Source organism: Pelodiscus sinensis, chromosome 31 (genome assembly GCF_052426305.1).
Source record: "Pelodiscus sinensis isolate ZL-2025 chromosome 31, ASM5242630v1, whole genome shotgun sequence".
In the NCBI taxonomy this organism is placed as follows: Eukaryota; Metazoa; Chordata; order Testudines; family Trionychidae; genus Pelodiscus; species Pelodiscus sinensis.
Genome location: NC_143082.1, coordinates 12645022 through 12663593, shown reverse-complemented (window position 1 = coordinate 12663593; position 18572 = coordinate 12645022). Strand labels below are relative to the sequence as shown.

The following is an 18572-nucleotide window of genomic DNA, read 5'->3' as shown; positions in this document are numbered from 1 at the left end:
CTGTGCTCAGGCCCAGTCCTGGCCCAGCTGTGCGCTAGCAGCTCCCTCTGGACCAGCAGGGCCACACCCACCCCTTGCCTGAGCCGAGAGTTCTGCCCCCTGCAGGGTAATGGGGGTTGGGGGGAAATGTCCAAGGGGGGCCAAGTGCTGGGGGAGAGAATGGGCATGGCCTCCCAGGGTATGGTGCTTCCCTCCGGCTCAGGACCAGGGCCTGGGGGGTGGGCGGTACAAGGAGAGCTGATCCTGCTGCTCTGCTAGGGCAAGGAAGGGCCCCGGAGGAGCCCAGTGTGGAGGTGGGTGAAGTTCAGCAGCAGCCCCAGTGCAGGGGCTGAACGCTGGCCTGGGGGTGGGGTTCATGCAGCGTGACTGGGCTGAGGCACTAGGGCCAGACCAGCTGGGGGCTGTGGGAGGGTTGCATGCTGCAGGGCTGGGTCCCAGGGATCCTGTGGGGGCAGCAGGCCCCACATGGGCTGTTTTCCTCCAGGCAGTGGGTACAGGGTCAGGGGCTCATGCCCGGGATGCACGACCAGGAGCCCTGCTGGGGTGGCCCTTCCCAGTGAGCAAGGCTGCCATGGGGCTCCGGGGCAGGATTCTGCTTGGAGCCAGGGCTGGGGAGACTTGGCCCTGCTAGAAAGCTGCCCTGGCTGGGGTGCACTGAGCAATACAATCCTGCCCCCTCCTCTGGGCTGGGGGTTGCACTTGCAGGCACCTCCTTCCCCCAGCAGGCTTTGCTGCAGGCTTGGAGCTGCTGGGCACAGCTGCAGGGGCAGGCCTTAGAACATGCCCCCATCCCGGGAGCAACCCGGAGGCACCCTGCGTGCCCTGCTGCACAGTGAGCAGCTCACAAGCCCAATGCAGCCCTACTGAGTGGAAAGGGCCCAGCCTGCCAGCAGCATACCCCTAGGGGAGCCCCAGTAACCCCTGCCCCCAGCCCAGGGCCAGTCCTCACAAAGAACCCAGCCCTGGATCCCTCCCAAGCAACCACCCACCTGGCCAGGGCTAAGAGCCCCACGTCTCTCGGCTGGAGAAAAACTCATGCTCTGGGCAAGGAGGTGGTAGCAGCTCAGCTCCCCCAGGGAGACTGGGGCAGTGCTCACCCCCAAGGGCGAGGGGCAGAGCTGGGGCCCAGCCAGCTGGAGGCAACTGGCTAAGGGGGGAGGAAGGAGGCAGGAGCAAGGAGGGCTAAACAGGAGGCTGATTGGCAGCAGGCCCTCAGGCACGGTTTAACCTGCGCCCCAGGCCTGGCGTAAATGGATGGTGGCAGCCACCTGGCTGGCCCAGACCCAGGCAGCAGGTGGCACCTGGCAAAGGAGGCAGCACCGCTGGCTCAGCCAGGCCTGGGCTACTCCCGCAGGCCCTGCTCTGCCCTCCCCCCCCACTCGGGCTGTTTTCTCAGGCACCTACCAGCCCTGCTTGGCCCATGTAGTCAGGGCCAGTTGGCACCTAGACCAGGGCTGGGGGGCAGGGCTGGCTATGCCCATGGGCAGGAGAGAAGCAAGAACAAACCTGGTGCCAGGTGCCACCCAGCCTGGTTGGCTGCCAGGTTCCCCACCCCCCTGCTGGGCCCTTCCTCCACAGCCACGCGTAACATAGCGCCCGGAGGGGGGGGGGGGGGGCAGTGTTCTCCCTCCTTGCTCCCTGCAGGCCTCAGGACAGCTAGAGCAGCCGTGCTGGCCAAGGACAGCTCCACACGAGGCTGCAACCCTGGGACCTGTGGGGCTTTGCTCCTCCCACCCAAGCCTTGCCCCAGACGCTTCTCCAGCCCTGCTTGTGTGCCCCCCACAAAGGCGGCTCCAGCAGCTAGGAGTCTGCCCCCTCCCCAGCCTTCCCTTGGCCAGACAGGGTGCCCTGTAGGCATCTCCACTGCTGGGGGCTTGGGCATTTCCCACACACACCACAACGCTGCCAGTCGCTCCGTTCTCAGCCTTTATTTCCTGCCAGTGCGGCTCTCCTGCCCTTCTGCTCCCCAGGGAGACGGGGGCCAGGTGCCCCAAGCACTCAGCAGGCAAGTGTCCAACAGCAGGGCCTTTCGCTGGGGCGAGAGCTGGCGACCCGGTGCCAGTGCTGCAGGGGCCTGGGCGTGGCTCGGCCATCCCCTCCCGGCAGGAAGGGCTGGTGCAGCAGGATCCCTCCTGCGGGGGGAGCAGCTGCCAGCCATGTGCCATGCCCCTGCCGGATCGCTCAGTGCCATTCTGACAGTGGCCATCTGGCTGCGCCCCTGCCCCTGGCTTCAGGTCCCGGCGTGTGACACTGGCAGCGCTCACCTCCCCACCAAACTCAACCCGCCTCTCTCCTCCCCGTGCCCAAGAGTGGCAGGAGCAGCAGGCAAGGCAGTGACAGTAACTCTGCTAGGTGCCTTCCCCCCCCCCCCCCCCAGGTTGGGAGAAGGGTCTCGGCGGTTTCACACCCCACCCCAAAAAGGCACAGCTGCTGGCCACAGACCGGTCCACAGGTGGCCACAGCCGAGGGGCAATGCACGTACCCCCTCGGCCCCGCCCCTCTCCTGCGTGCCCGAGGACCAGGCTGGCCGAGCACGCCTGGGTTGGCTCAGGACAGCCTTGCTGGAGTCTGCCATGACAGCAGCGCAGGGGGAAGGGACGAGAAGAAAAATGCAGATCAGCAAGGGGCCGGGCTGGTGCTTCCCTGGCTGGAGGGATTTTAACCAGCCCTCCCTCTCCCCCCCAAATAAAATAAGTTTAAAATAAAATTAGCTACAAAACCATTGAGCCCAGCAGTGCAGTTCTGTGCGAGGCGCAAGGCCGGGGCGATGCTCCGCCGGGCCTGCGGCAGCCAGACCCAGCCGCCCCGGCTCCACCCTGCTTCTCGGCACACCAGGGCCAGCAGATAAATCAGAGTGCGCATCAGGAGAGGTGAAATCAAATAAATAGTTAAAAGGGGGCGGGGCGCCCGAGCGCCACCCCCGCAGAGTCTGCACGGGCAGCCCCAGCTCCCCTCACGTTTGGTGAACTTCGTGGAACATGAGCTCCCGGGGGATGCGTGTCTCCGGGCCGAAGACCTTGGCTGCCCGCCGCTCGAAAGCCGCCACCATCTGCTTGACCACCTCGTCGAAGAAGACCGTGGCGAGCTGCGAGTGCAGCAAGGAGCGGAACTCAAAGGAGATCTGGGGAGAAGAGAGGGATGGAAGCTGGCAGGGCTGGGTCAGGGCCCTCTCTGAAACAAGGGGCGGCAGGCAGATGGGTTGTTGGGCTGCTCATATACTGTGTCGCCTGCATGCAAACCCTCCGGGGTCAGCACAGCCCCGCTGGGGAAACTGAGGCCAAGAGCGAGACTCCCACAGCAAGCTGGTGACAGAGCCAGGAAGCAAACCCAGGAGTCCTGGCTCCCAGAGACCCCTGCTCTAACCCCCCGACGAGGTGTCTCGTACAAAAGCGCCCAACGGACCGTTTGCTCCGGTTTTCTCTCCCGCGAGAGTCAGGGAACGCACGGTGGCTGCGGGCAGCGTTTCGCACCCTGCTTCCCTCCGGATGGCTGGGAGCCCTGGCGGCTGACGGGTGCTCCCTAGCCTGTCCCTTCTCCCGCTGCACAGCGTGGGCCGGCCAGCCGGCCTCGCTGGATCCACTATGGGGAAGGGGGAGGAGCCCTTGGAGAGGGCAGGATGGGAGGAGCTTACTGAGAAATCCACCGTGCAGGTGCGGGGGTAGCCTGGGATGCCGGGGCTGAAGCGCCAGCTGGTCTCCAGGTGATTGAAGAGTCTCCCGTCAGTGCAGATGGCCTGAGAAGGGACAGCAGGCGCGGTCAGTCGGACGCTTGGATCCAGGCTCCCTGGGGACCGGGCCCCGGGCCCTGCCCCCACCCTGGGAATCCCCATGTGGCCCCAGCTGCCTCACCTTGACGAGGTGTGGGCGCACCAGGGTGACGATGGAGGTGTATCTCTCCAGGATGGGCGGGAAGCCCACCTCCAGCTGAGCCTTCACGTGGCCCGTGCGCTTGGAGACCACCACCGACTTCTTGCACCAGGGGACAAAGTGCTTGTACTCATCCACGTTGGACACCACCTCGTACATTTCCTGCATGGAGTACCTGTTGGGGGAGACGCCCGCCCTGACTCAGTCCTGGCGCAGGGCCGGGCTGGGGAACCGTTCGCCTCTGCAGGGCTGGTTCAAACCCAGCTCGACTCCAATGCCCCCAAAAGCTGGTGCCAGCCCGAGACCTCCCCCACGTGCAGTGAATTTAGCAACAGGCTGGCCAGCAGCCTGGCTCAGTCCTGGCTTGGGCTGGGTCCGGGACCTACACTTTAAATGCAGAGCTACAGGGGGGTGTTAGGAGCCGGGCGGGCAGGCAGGCAGCCTGACTCAGTTCCGGCTCACACCAGGTTCGGGAGCTCAGACACGCCCGGAAAGGGCTGCTGCCTCCCTGTAGCAGAGGCAGCAGTGCGGGGCCACAGGCAGCCAATCTATGGTTTTTAAACTGGCTCCCCTCACGGACCAGCTCCCGCCTGGCACCCTGCACTGCTGCCTCTGGGGAGGAGCAGGGGGCTCTCGGGAATGGGGCCAGAGCACCCTGGCTGCCGGCCCTGCCCCCAGGGACTATAGAATAGCTGAGTAACCGATCAGAATTCTCGAGGTGACCCGACTATTCAATTAACCAACCTGTAACTTCCCTACCGCTTACCCTATTATCCGCCTCTCCGAATACTCCTTCCTTTTGTTGGTGAAAGGCCCCGTGAGGTTGATGAATGTCCGGCGGTGCTGGGTGCAGGGGGTCCGATCCAGGCTGCTAATCGCCCACGGCACCCGGCTCAGCAGAATCCCGCAGAGAGACCTGGCCCTGCAACTGGAAAGGGCCTGGGGTTAGCCGAGACCGGCCCGCCGCCTGGCCAAGCAGGCTCCGAAGGGAGCAAACGCTGCTCCCCTCCACTGGATGCGACACTCGCTGTGCCCAGGGCCCCCAGAAGCCAGGGGGGCTGCAGGAAACACCTGCCCCAGCCAGTGGGGGAAGGCCAAAGGAATTCCCTCTCATGTGTCAATCACCCCCCCCCCCCCCCCGTGAGCCTATCGGGCCTGAAGTGCCGCACTGCCAAGCTGCAGGCTTCACGCTCTAATGCGGCCACTGCTGGGGTGGGACTGGCAGCAGTTTGGTGACGCAGCGACTCGACCGACCAGTTTGTGGCAGGCAGCGACACTGAGACCCATATCCTCTGGGCATGGAAAGGTGCCACTCCCGCTGGCACCTGCTCCTTGACTGAGCTTACATGGCTCAGACCCCGCCTCTCAGGTCTGATCCGCGGACAGACAGCACCACCCTGGGCTCAGCCCTGCCTCAGAGGGGAGCTCTGTCCTGCTCCCTCCTGCCAGCCCACCCAGCACAAGGCATCACGGGGAGCAGTGGTGGGCACCTCTCCAGCTCCCCCAGTCCTGGGTCTCCTGCGGGCCGGGCTGGCGGGCAGGGCTCCCATCCAGGCACAGCGGCAGGAGAGGGAATAAGCTGCTTGTACTCCCTGAGATCTCTGCGGAGGTGCCGGGGAGGGCCCAAGGGCTCCCGGGCTGTCCTCCCAGCAAGGGAGACCCTGACCTTCTCCTCCCTGCTGCAGATCACCTGCTGCTGAGTCAAGAGGCAGGCGGCCCCTCCCCTCCGCCCAGCTGGCCTTACGCAACAGCTGCCATTGTACCCGCCCACCCGGAGGGCACCTCAGAGCAGGAGGAGAGATTCATTCACAGGAACAGCAGTCAGCTGAGCCGGCAGAAAGCCAATGAGGAGTGGCAAGTCCTTGGAGCCGGGATCCAGAGGGCAGATGGGACGAGGGGAGGGACACCCTGGTGCCACCTAGAAGGGCCGACTGAAAGCCACAGTCGCTCCATCTCCGTCAGCAGTGGGGCTGGGGGGGGACACATGGTCCCCCGCCGAGCCCTGTCCCCAGCAAGTCACGGCCTTCCTCTGCCTCAGCATCAAGCACTGGCACCCACGATTTGGATTCCTTGAGTGGCAGGGGAAGCAGGTTTCCTCCACTTTCCCACAAGCCCTGTAATAACACCCTGCCGTGCCAGTGACCCATCTCCGCCTAACCGTGCCCGCTGGCTACACTGCGAGAGCCGGGATTGCAGGAGCGGTAGGTCGCCAGCGTTTTAACTGCTGGCAGGACGTCACAAGGCCCGGGGGCTCGGTTTGCGCTGCCTCGCCTGGACGTTAGCGAACCCAGGCACTTTCTGAAAGCGCGGTGCTTGGCCGAGATTTCCTCTCAGCTCCGCAGCCCCGGCTGCTGCTTCCTAGCCCCGACGGGGCCGCTGTCAGCAATCCCGTACGCACCTCTCGAGCCGCTCTGGCAAAAGACAACGCTGGAAAACTTGCACATTGGCCGTAACCGCGGGCTGGGTAGGAGCGACTTACGCAGGGTTCCCGTGGTTTCTTCTCCACAGCCCTGGCAAAGCAGGCCAGCATTCTTGCTGATTGATAGATGGGGAAACCGAGCCACAGGCTGAGACCAGGCCTTGTCCGCCAAGGCCAGCCACCAGACCTTGCCCCCGCGTGAAATTTCAGTTGGTGCTTTTGTTCCTTGATTTCCCACCCCTAGGCTGGCATGACAAGTGCAGACAAGAGAATCACAAACACAGGAGGGAAGCCAGAGGCAGTTAACAGCCCCCGCACCCTTGACATGGCGGCATGTTTGTGCACGCTTCCGCTTGCGTCGCTGGCAGGCTGGGCCTCAGACCCACCCTGGGCAGGGTCATGTCTTGAGTAGGGAGGTTAAATATCCGTTAACTGAACAGTCGAGTAACCTCACGATTGATCATCGGGTCGTCGACTGTTCTGTAGTCCCCAGGCTGGGGCCGGCAGCCACTGCGCTCCAGCCTCACTCCTAGGGAGCCCCCTGCCAGTGCCTCTGTATCAGAGGCAGCAGCGCAGGGTGCCAGGCGGGAGCTGGTCCGCGAGGGGATCTGGCCTAAAAAATAGCTCCCCATGTGGACCATCTGCCTGTCGCCCTATGCGGCTGCCTCTGATACAGAGGCAGCAGCGCGGAGTGGCAGCAGCCCGTCTCAGGGAGGTTCTGAGTTCCCAGACACAGCACGAGCCAGAACTGAGCCAACCTGCTGGCCAACCTGCTAAAAATGTACTGGCTGGGGGGGCGGGGAGGGAAATGCGTGTAGTCTGTAGCATTAACCTATAAGCTTTTGCTTATTGGTTACTTGACTACACTATTCCATCCCTAGTCTTGAGCTGCACTGATGGCCCATCTGGCCTCCCACGACAGCCTGTTTGTCGGTCCTCAAGTCAGTGCCTGCGATCCAGCATGTGATGGCTAATGCCTCCCCCCACCCCCCAACTCTCCCTTCTTCCCCACTTGACCCCGGTCCTGGAGGCAGCGGCAGCCTTGACGTGCAAGCCAGCAAGAGGTCACTGAGTGCTTGACAAACGCTCGCTGATCTTCATCACCCCGTCTGCGCAGGCAGGGAGGATACCCCGCGGGGAGACCGAGGCCCGGAGCCGCGCAGCACCCAAGAGTTCCGACTCCTCGCCCACAGCGCAGCCGGGTCGGGTTTTATCCCACTGCTTAAATGCCAAGAAAACAACAAGTCCAGCGAGCTTGTCATCGGGCTGGAAGGGCGGCCATCGCACCGTCCAATGATTCAATCCTGCCTTCGGGAACTTCCTTCCAAAACCCCGGCAGCTTCCCCCCAGCACTACCAGGAAGCCACCTTCTGCCGGGAAGGGAATCTTCGGGTCACTCGGCCTCTTCCGCAGAGGTACAAGGTCTTTCTTTGCTAGTGCGCTGGGGGCATTTCCGGTTCAGACGACGCCCTGCCTCCTCTGCTTCCAGCGCAGAGCCAGGTGGAATGGCTGCTGCTGGTGGCTCGGATTTGATGATGCAGCTGAGATCTACATGAGACGAGAGGCGGGAGCGACTCTCCCGGGGGCAGACTCCCAGCTCAGAGCCCGTTCTATGCCTGACACCGGGCAGCAGAGGACAAGAAGAATTCATGCAAGTGTATGACCTTCAACTGAGCGCACTGCCAGCTTCCCGAACTGCTGCTCAAAGCCAACGCCCGCAAGACCTGTTTGCAAGATGCCACCTGCTCTTATTTCCTGGGCAGACTCACGAACACAAGGGATCCGTGGTCATCTCCAACAGCAGCACCTCAGTGACAGGCAGCTGCCCCGGCTCCGCTTCAAAGTTGTGCACGATACCACTTGCACGTTCTCTGCTCCACACGCTTGGGTGATGAAAAGCCTCCGTTATACTTGAACGCTTGAATGTTTTGCTCTCCCCTGCCAAGAAGCAGGACTGCTCTGGCCAGAAAGACCAATGCATTGCAGCAACTTCCTGGCAGGGCACCACCCGGCAGAGGTCATCGGTGGCAGAAAGTGCTGGTGGCTAGCGAGGAAGAGGATGTTCATTTTCAAGGCCTGGGCAAGAGGGTCACTTCCCACAGATCATCAAGGAAGGTAACATCATGTCTTGCCATTCGAAAGAGACTGTTAGAAGCAGCCAGTTCCAGCAATCCCCTGATTGCAGGGCTGCACCGAACCGGTTAGAAACTAACAAAGGAGACTGGCTGCTGAATCTGGTTCCTATTTCTTTTTCTGGAAAGCTCTTTGCACGTTATCATAACATCTTCCATTGCTAAAGAAGCCAGCATTGGCCTCCCCTGCCCTGAAGGGTAAACCGAAAGGCCAAGGAAAAAAACAACAAATGGTCCGCTAGCACTTTATAGACTCATGAAACATGTTGATGGGATCATGAGCTTTCCTGGGCACAGCCCACTTCTTCAGATGCCATCGACACGTTCCGTGAGTCTGTCAAGTGCTACCAGACCATTTGTTGTTTTTTTCCTGTAACAGACTAACTCGGCTGCCCCCTGAAGCTCCCAAAGGCCGAGGGCCATTCAGCAAGCCCCTGGTGGTAGGGCTGGACCCTTGCTTCTGTGAGGCTAGATCCCATTTAGACCCAGCAAGTTTTACTAAGCCAGTTGTTGTGAATGTGTGGTCCACAGACCCAGGGTCATGCCTAGGGTCTGGGACAAATCAGCCCCCGCCAACTTGTGGCCTCCCAGGGGCTGAGCTCCGGCATGGTACTGAGCTACCTCCTGCCTTCAGGAACTCCTTCCAGCACCCCAGTGCCTACTGCAGGGCTACTGTTGGCCACAGTGTCCCAGCTGTCAACCAGGGCAGGGGACTCCCTGCACCGAAAAAAGGCAACTCAGTCGGGCAGGCGCTGTCCCCATTAACTACGAACAGGGCAGGGCCCACAGAGGTGACAAATTCATCTGCCAGGATGGGCTGCACCAGCCAATTACTCTGACCTATGGGGACCCAAAGGCAGGGCCCAGAACCATTGCCTGAATTCGCCCCACCCAAGGGACCTACCCCGTGCACGCGAGCTGCACACATCTGGCGCTTTGGTTCCAGAGGCCGAGTTCCATTCAACTAAGCTCGCTTCCGAGAGATGGGCAATCCAGCCGACGTTGCCCCAGGGCTGTGCTGGGCCGGGTCCCCCAGAGCATAAATCACCAGCTTCCCTGAGGCATCCATCGCAGCTCCCCACCCAGCCCCAACGCTGCATGCAACTGGCCCCCTCCTCCCAGAGACTCCCCGCTGGGCTCCCTCCCCAGACACCCCCCTCTAGGACCCGGGCCCCTCCTTCCCACTGGGCCCCTCCCAGCACCCCCCTCTAGGACCCGGGCCCCTCCTCCCCGAGCCCCCCCAAACACCCCCCTCTAGGACCCGGGCCCCTCCTCCCCGAGCCCCCCCAAACACCCCCCTCTAGGACCCGGGCCCCTCCTCCCCGAGCCCCCCCAAACACCCCCCTCTAGGACCCGGGCCCCTCCTCCCCGAGCCCCCCCAAACACCCCCCTCTAGGACCCGGGCCCCTCCTCCCCCCTCCCCGAGCCCCCCCCAAACACCCCCCTCTAGGACCCGGGCCCCTCCTCCCAGAGCCTCCCCAAGCACCCCCCTCTAGGACCCGGGCCCCTCCTCCCCGAGCCCCCCCAAACACCCCCCTCTAGGACCCGGGCCCCTCCTCCCCCCCCCCCCAAACACCCCCCTCTAGGACCCGGGCCCCTCCCCCCAGAGCCCCCCCAAACACCCCCCTCTAGGACCCGGGCCCCTCCTCCCCGAGCCCCCCCAAACACCCCCCTCTAGGACCCGGGCCCCTCCCCCCAGAGCCCCCCCAAACACCCCCCTCTAGGACCCGGGCCCCTCCTCCCCGAGCCCCCCCAAACACCCCCCTCTAGGACCCGGGCCCCTCCTCCCCGAGCCCCCCCAAACACCCCCCTCTAGGACCCGGGCCCCTCCTCCCCGAGCCCCCCCAAACACCCCCCTCTAGGACCCGGGCCCCTCCTCCCCGAGCCCCCCCCCTCCCCCCCCCAAACACCCCCCTCTAGGACCCGGGCCCCTCCCCCCCAGAGCCCCCCCCCCCCAGACACCCCCCTCTAGGACCCGGGCCCCTCCCCCCCCCCCAGAGCCCCCCCAAACACCCCCCTCTAGGACCCGGGCCCCTCCCCCCAGAGCCCCCCCAAACACCCCCCTCTAGGACCCGGGCCCCTCCCCCGAAGAACCCGCTAAGGGCTCTGGGCCCCTCACCTGCCGGGCGGGGTCGCTCCCAGCCGCAGCACCGCGCGCAGCCGCCTGGCCGCCATACGGGAGGGGTGCGGGCTCCGCTCTCCGTCCGCCGCGGACACCGGCTCCGCCGCGCTGAACTCCCCCTCCCCCACGTCACCATAGAGCCCTCTACGTCACAGCCAGAGGGCGGGGCGAGAAGGCGAAGGGGAAAATAGTACCGGCGCCGTGGTGCATTATGGGGGTTGTCGTTCCTGGCGCTGAGACGATTCCTACCCCAAGGCGTCATGGGAAGTGTAGTCCCGCCGCCGAGGCGCCATTGGTGTTGCAGCCGCCCAGGTGCCTGATGGGAATTGTAGTCTAACTGGCAGGGAGGGCTCAAGGCAGGCCTCAGCTGGAGGCCAACAGGCTGCCAAACGACCTCGTGCCGTGGGGAGTGACATGACACATTCACATCATTGCCCTGTGACGTGTCACCCTGCCAGGTCATCCCACGACAAGGCATCCCCGGCGCCCCGCTGCGCCAGGCCCCTGTCATCCCACGGTGCCAGGCTGCAACGTGACAGTGCATGCTAATGCGTCATCCCGACCTCGCACCGTGACATCATCATGCTGCCAGGTGACATCACACCCGACTGCCCGAAGGAGACACCCTCAAAGCAGCATTGCCCCGCAGCACGTCGCCACCTTACTCCAAACGTGTCGATCCGCCATGGGGGACCCTCGGCACATCACAATGACAACTGCCACGATTACACCTTTTCAAATGCTCACAGACATCATTCTGTGTAGCAGCATGTTATCTCCGTGCGCAGCAACAGGGCCTCACGGCATGTAATTGAGCACAAAATTAGCACAGCTCAGCAAAATAGCATCCCCTTGTTATTATTTGTATTTTCACACCAGCTAGGAGACCCACACATGGACGGGGACACATGGACGTTAGTGTGACTCAGTGCAACACTCTCATGATCATCTCCGACCAAAGCAGGAAGCCATGTCATGCCATCAGAACACATCATAACAACCTTTTCCCCAAAGTGAGCTTTTGCTCCGTGGGCTTTCTTGAGGATCCTAGAAATCATCCTTAAAGCACGACTGGGTCAAACCACTTATCCATGTTTCATCTTTCTTTGACTATAATCATAATAAAATACACTTACTGTTGAACTCTGGTTTTGCATTCATGAATCTCAAAGTGCTTTACAAACTAATATTGACGTCTCAGAGACCTCATGGGATGGTTAAAACTATGATGCTCATTTCATCGATGGAAGAACTGGGGCAGCAAAAAGGTAAGTAACCTGCCTATGCCTGTGTTGCAGCCATGAACAGAACCCAGGAGTCCTGACTCCTAGATCGATGGGCTAAGCCAGTGCTGGTCAAGATGCATTCCGGGGGCCAGAGCCAGCCCACCTAACACTTTGATCCAGCCTGCAGACTGCATCTGGCCAGATTCTATTTATATCCTGCTGCCCGGGCCACCGAATTTCCAGGCAGTGGCTCAGGCAGCAGGATTGTATTTAAAGGGCTCACGGCTGCCAGTCGTGGTGCTTCCCCAGCAGGGGCTGGAGCTGTGAGCCCTTTAAATCGCCGCAGCAACCCAGCACAGGGCAGCCAGCTCTTTAATTCAAAGCTTCCAGCCCCAGACAACTCTGGAGGGAGGCTAGCCCCATGCTCTGCCCCTTCCACTCCAGGCCCTGCCGGCCCATGACCACCTACCAAAATTCATTAAGTGGCCCCCTTGCAAAAATTATTGCCCACCTCTGGGCTAAGCAATATATCCTGGGACTGATTAGCAGTTAGTGTCTAAACAGTTCCAGATGTCCTTCTATTTTCATTCTCACCACCATTCCCTTTTGACCTTGGAATCTATGAATCATCTAATTCCATCTTCTTTTGGGGAAGCCAGTTACCGAATGTTGCTCAAACCCCAGCTATCAGAGAATTGGACTAGGAATCCCCTCCTTTTGCTTCCTTTGTGGGCAAAGAGAGAAGAAAAAGAGAGGCTACACTACAAATGACTGGAGTAGTCCTCCAGATGCACCAGGCTGCTGATCTTGTGATGCCAGGGAAGGTTTAGTCCGACTGCTTCCTCCTTCGGGGAAATATGTCACTGGTGAAAATGTCAACAGCTGCTCTTCATGGCTTTTCAGTGCTATGATTTCACCTTGATTTCACTGGTAGGTAACACTTGGCTAATGGTCCAAAACCATGATAAAAATAGCCCAGCTACAGTATCAACAGTACAAACAGCTTCCCGGCTCCTCCTCTGAGCTCAGTTCAACCGGAGATCAAAAGTAGAGCCCCAAGTGGTGCTGCCCCACCAGCCCCCCAGACTATGTCCCCACCACGCTCCATGGCAGTCAATGTAAATATGTCTGTGGATGTTGTTTCAAAACACAGAGGCAGCAATTCAAAGCGGCGCCCTCAAATAGCGACAGAGAGGGCAATTAGAAACGCCTTGCCACAGCAGAAAATGGTTATTCAGCTCCTCTGGTTGCACCGATCACTTGTTTCTTTAAACAGGACTTTTTCTTTGAGGCGCTCCCAAAACTTGCCCCAACAAGCACCAGGGTGGCAGCTTTTGGAAGCTCTCCTGAACTGTAGCTGCCTAGTAGAGACTACAGGTCCCTACATCTACAAGGCCCGCTGAAATGTCCCAGGATCAATTGGTAAAGATTTGTGAGCCACTTTTGGGGCCTTTTGTCTGGCAGGTTTCACTTGCCTATGAGGTCACTATTAGAGTCATTCAGCAATGGTTATCTGGGGTCCACAGAGCACCACTTTGTTGTTATGATTTGTTACTTGTTAAGCAAAGACAATATGCTAGGTGCTCTGGTATAGGGATGTGAAGAATAGTCAACTAGTCCTTCCCCATCCTCCTTGCTGCCTCTATCTAGCCAAACCTAGCAGCCTTGGGACAAAGGAAGGATAAGGGGGGCCCAAAATGTAGGGAGGTCAGAGGCAGCAAAGAAGAGGGGGTACTTCAAAGCAGCAGCACCTCTTGAAGCCTGGTGCCAGGCTCCACACAGCACTGCCCCTTTGAAACACCACATGCAGCCTGGGGCCAGCTGCAGTGTCCCCAGGCTGCATGCAGAGTTTCAAAGGGGCAGCACCACATGGAACCCAGGATCAACTGGGGACTCCCCTGACGATCCTGGGCTCTGTGCAGCGCTGCCATGTTAAAACACCATGGGGAGCCCAGTGTCAGGCAGCACTGCATGGAGCCCAGGATCAAGCCCAGCCGACCCCAGGCTCCACATGGCACCTTTGCCTTTGAAGTGTAGCAACAACCCTAGGGCATCGATTAGTCAATATTTAACATCCTTATCCTTACTCTGGTATCAAAACAATCCTTGGTCTGAAGAACCTACAACCTACAATATAACATCCCAATCCTGAAAACATCTACTACCAAGCGCAATGCGTACTTCCATAAATAGATCCTTTGAATTCATAGATGGAAGCATTTACACCTGGGAGTGAGTTTTAAAGGATCAGGACCTAAAAGACTGGCACAGAAATGAGAACTGTTTAATAGTTAATTTCTTGTGTACATGGTGGAACCAGGAGATTTTAGGAAGGCACCTGAAGAAAGAGATCTGAATTCTGCACTACACAGTCATGACGGTCTCTTCTGGCCTTGACGTCTATGAGAGTCACTTCACTGGGCACCCCTCTGTTTCAGCTTCCTAAAATCAGAGAGTCAAGTCCATGTAAAACTCGGACCTCCTGATTTCCAGATGAGAGGGATAGCCACAAAGGACCAAACTTTCCACTCTGAGGTCCGGTCTCTACTCGACAATATGATTAGTATAGCTACATTTGTTAGGAGCGTAAAAAAAATCATACCCCAACCGATAGGCCTGGATTGGCAAAAGATCTAGTGTAGACACAGTTTTAGCGGCAACAAAAATATTTGGCAAGTCTTAACGATTCCATTGGGCGAACAGAATGAAAAACCGTTTTGCTGGAATCGCTGTCTCCACTAGGGGGATTACCATTGTGTCCGTACCAGCAAACCCTTTGTAAACAAGGCCTGAGAGGCAGCTTGGTCTGTGCTAGGAGTGTTCTCTGGAAAACGTGCACTTGTGCGGCTGCTTAGGAGAAATTCCAATGTTACCCAGCTGATTAGTAGAGCGCCTATAGCTAGACTTTTTGTTGCTACTGGTGGTGCACATCCCTCAGTGCACATCAAAAAATTATTCCACACAGGGTGGGAAAAAATCCACACATGGATGGAAAAGATTAGAGGTAATCTTTTATTGTGAATACTAGATACTTTTTATTGTGAATACTAGATACAAGTCAGTGGATTCTCAGATAGAAGTGCAAAGAATGAATGTAATAATTTGATCAGCTTTTAATTCTTATTTATTACAGGGGCTACCAACCCATCCCACTTGGAAGCCATCAGGAAATGGTGGTAGATCCCTGTGGTTATAGCAATTGACCAGACGTGTAGGTAGGGCTGTTCCTCACCTCTTGCCACAGGCTTTGGGGGACACTGAGGCACCTAACTTGCCCAAGTTTCTCTATTGTTTTGCTCACCCGTCTCAGCTGAGACCCAACCATGTGGAGTGGATGGACTGGGTTTGAGGGAAGCTCACAGGCCCACGTGCAAAATGGACTTACCTGGATTGCCCCTGTTGAGGCGATGGCAAAGTTCAGGAGAAGTGATGCACCCCAGGGCAAAAAGGGGGTGCCAGGCTGTCCAGGGGGTCCAGGCTGCAGGGTCCAGGCACTGCTGGCAGGGGTGGCCCTAAGTGACCCTCCTCTGTCAGAGAGGATCTCTTTGAGGCCCTGGCACCTAGCCCAGCACCTCTTGGGCCCCAGATCCACTGCAGAGCTCCATGGGTCCCAGGTCACCCCCCCTGGAGACTCACACATCTCAGCCCCCCCCCCCCCCGGGATCCATGAGGCCTGGCTTCCTACCTCTCGGATCCATGGGCCTGGCTCCCCATCCCCGGGATCCATGGGACCCGGCCCCCCCTCTCAGGGATCCACCGCCCCCCCCCTCGGGGATCCATGGGAGCCGGCCCCCCCCCCCCGGCCCCCTCCTCTGGCCCCCCCCCCCTCCCCCTGGCCCCCCCCCCCCCATGGGCTGCCCCCCCCCCCGGCTCCAGGGCCCCGCCCCGCGCGGGCGGGCTGGCCGCGGGCCGGCAGGGGTCGCTGCGCTCGGGCCCGGTGGGCGGGCTCAGTCCCTCCCCGCCCCGCAGCCGGAGCCGCCGCGGCCGGAGCCTGATGCCGGGAGCTCGGCGCTGAGGCCCGGAGATGGGGATCCTCAGCATCGCGGACCAGGTACCCCCCCCCCCCGGCCGCGCGGCCTGGCCCCCCCCGCCGGGCGCCGCCCCAAGGCCCGGCCCCGCCGCGCGCTGCCTCCTTCCCGCCCTCGGCCCCCCCCCCGGGCCCCCGGGCCCCCCCCGCCCCCCTGGGTCCCCCCGCCCCCCTGCAACCCCCGCCCCCCATCGGGTCCCCCCGGGCCCCCCCCGCCCCCCGGTCTCGTCGCCTTCCTGCCCCCCCCGCCGGGTCCCCCCACCCGGCCTCCGTGCCCACCCCGCTCCGCCCCCCTGCAACCCTCGCCCCCCATCGGGTCCCCCCCCCCCCCCCGGCGGGCCCCTCGCCCCCCGGTTCCCCCGCCTCCCCGCCCCCCCGCCGGGTCCCCCCGCCCCCCCGCCTGACCCCCGGTCTCCCCGCCTCCCTGCCCCCCCCCGGGTCTCCCCGCCCGGCCCCCGGCCTCCGTGCCCCCCCCCCCGCTCCACCCCCCGGGTCCCCTCGCCCGCCCCCCGCCGGTCCCTGGGTCCCCCCGGCCTCCCTGCCCCCCCGCCTGACCCCCGGGTCTTCCCGCCCCCCCCCCCCCGCCTGCCCTCTCTTCCTGATCCCCGGGTCCCTCTGGCCTCTCTGCCCCCCGCCCGACCCCCGGGTCTCCCCGCCCCCCCCCCTCGGCTTCTCTGCCCCTCCCCGTCCGATCCCCGGGTCCCCACCCACCCCCCGGCCTCTCTGCTCCCGCCATCCACTCCTCGCCCCTCCTCCCGCCTGCCCCCAGGACCCCAGGACTCCCCTCTGCCCCGCTTCCGTCCCTCCCCCATCTTTTGCTCCTTGCCGACCTGCTGCCCCATTTCCCCGCACCAGCTCCGCCCTGCTGGGCCTGCCTGCATCTCCCCCCCCCATCGGTGTCTCCCCATCTTCTCCCTGCCACCTGGCCCTCCTGTGCCCATCTCCTTCCTGACCCCGTCTCCACCAGCCCCCCCCCATCCAACCTTTTTAACCCGCAACCCCCCCAAAAAATGTCCTGGACAGGATTTGAGTCTCCCCGTCTTTATTCCTGCCTGCTCCCTCTGCACCCCACTCTCCCCTTCTTTCAGCCTCCCTCTGGAGAGAGGGGGGGTTGATTTGGCATCATCCACAGTGGGCACCCCACTTTCACAAGTTAAAGGGCAATTCATCTCACCCCCCACACACTTGTGTTATTTGGGGAGTGGGGTAGCATGCCCTGCCATTTCCCTGCGTGCTGGCAGGCATTTCGCATGTCCCCTGTTGTCTGGGGTGGGGATGTGTGATTCAGCATCCCTACAAACACGGGTCTTGTGCCCCATTTTCCTTGGGGGCAGATATGAGGCCTGTTTGCACACCACTTGGCTTGTGGGACAACACCCAGCTCAGCAGGGCTGCCTGATCTCAGTAGGTACCCCCACTCCCCAAAAGGGGTGTGTGTGTGTGTGTGTGAGGAAGAGCGACTGTTGCGGCTTCCATCACCACGCACCATTTCCTTTAGAAATAGGGATGTTAAAATGGTTAACCGGTTAAATGCTAGCGCTTCACCGGTGAACCATTTTAACTTGGAGTCTGGCCCTGCAGCGGCTATGGGGCCCAGCCGGCTGGTCTCTCTGCTATGGGGACTGCTTTAGCCACCCCTGGGGGTCACCAGCAAGGGTGGATCAGCTGGTTAACATGTAAGCATATCAGAAAGCCTCATGCTTACCAGTTCACTGTGTCACAGCCCTTCTTAAAAAGGTCAGGTTTCAACCATCTCTGCTTTTGCAAGAAGCGGGACTTTTATTTCCCTCTCCCTGCAGTGTATATACTTCATCTTCCTAAGGCAGGATATGTTGATGCATCATTGTTCTTTGCTTCTCTCCTGGCTTGTCACCCAGCACCTCCCTGGCTCCTCCAATCCCCCCTCCCCTGGCCTACCAACATCTAATCTTTACCCCCTGATTTGATGTGACAGGTTTGTTTTTGAGAGCCAGGCTTCTGACTCTTTGAAGCCAAATATTTACCCCTCCCTTGGTCCCTTGCTGTTGCAATCTCACTGATAGGCCAGGTTTTTAAAGCCTCACGTGTCAGGGAGAGAAGGAAAAGGGGAGCTGACCTAAGATTTAAATAGAATTTTTTTTTTTGGGTAACCAAAACATGCAGCTTCCCTTGTGAATGGTAGGTGGGTGTGTCCGTCCCAGCATTGCCGGCAAGCGCCACTGAGGTCTGTGCAGGGCATAATTATCGGCTGTGCATCCTTTTTTGTTTTTGAAATGCCTCATGCTGGTACTAAGTCCGCTGCATTCCACGCAAATGACTCGCTCCTTCTCTCTGATCCCCCCCACCTGTAGCTGCTTTCATGCCTGCGTTTGGACGGAGGGGATGAGCGGGAAGCTGGGGAGCAGGGGCGGGAAGTCTGCCCTGGAAATGCAAGTTCCAGGTTCCGGCTACTGAGCAGATGCCGTGGGGGCTTGTGGTCTCCAGTGCTTGGTGCAGAGAGCTGACTTACTGGGCTGCCTTGAGCCGAGGGTGTTTGTTTTCAGTCCTGGCCCCAGCGCACTTGTTTCTGTACAGACGGAAAGGCCCAGGATAAACAATGGCGGGTAGTCTGGGCCTGGCAGAGAGGTGCAGGGTAGCTGCCAAAGCGTGGGGCTGCCTCTGCTGATGCAGGTGTGTTATGCCTGTGCCGTCAGAACCAAAGATGCCAGTTGGGATTCTGACTTCCCCTGAAGTCCATTGTCCAGGGTACAGCTCCTGTTAACTGTGTGGTCTCAGCCTCCAGGAGCAGAGAGGTGGGGACG

General features: G+C 60.6%; 2 protein-coding genes across 5 annotated transcripts in view; one reads left to right on the top strand and one right to left on the bottom strand.

Moving 5' to 3' along the window:
- Window positions 1-1913: 1913 nt before the first annotated feature.
- On the bottom strand, window positions 1914-10965 carry COQ10A (coenzyme Q10A). 3 transcript variants are annotated; one of them, XM_075901889.2, is made up of 6 exons: window positions 10537-10965; window positions 9322-9435; window positions 4633-4794; window positions 3849-4041; window positions 3632-3733; window positions 1914-3121 (listed from the first exon to the last, which is right to left on the bottom strand). In XM_075901889.2, exons 2-6 carry the CDS (start codon window positions 9375-9377, stop codon window positions 2954-2956), a joined length of 681 nt encoding a protein of 226 aa, XP_075758004.1. In that variant the 5' UTR covers window positions 9378-9435; window positions 10537-10965; the 3' UTR covers window positions 1914-2953. The 3 variants fall into 3 exon arrangements, with proteins under 3 accessions (XP_075758004.1, XP_075758005.1, XP_075758003.1); XM_075901890.2 differs by having other exon boundaries at window positions 9322-9430; XM_075901888.2 differs by lacking the exon at window positions 9322-9435 and having other exon boundaries at window positions 10537-10960.
- Window positions 10966-15668: 4703 nt separating this feature from the next.
- The window catches only part of ANKRD52 (ankyrin repeat domain 52), a 58347-nt gene continuing 55443 nt past the window's right edge, over window positions 15669-18572 (top strand). For both annotated transcript variants that reach the window (XM_075901892.2, XM_075901891.2), the window contains exon 1: window positions 15669-15816. In XM_075901892.2, coding sequence (XP_075758007.1) covers window positions 15790-15816 — 27 coding nt within the window. In that variant the 5' untranslated portion in view covers window positions 15669-15789. The remainder of the gene's footprint in view (window positions 15817-18572) is intronic.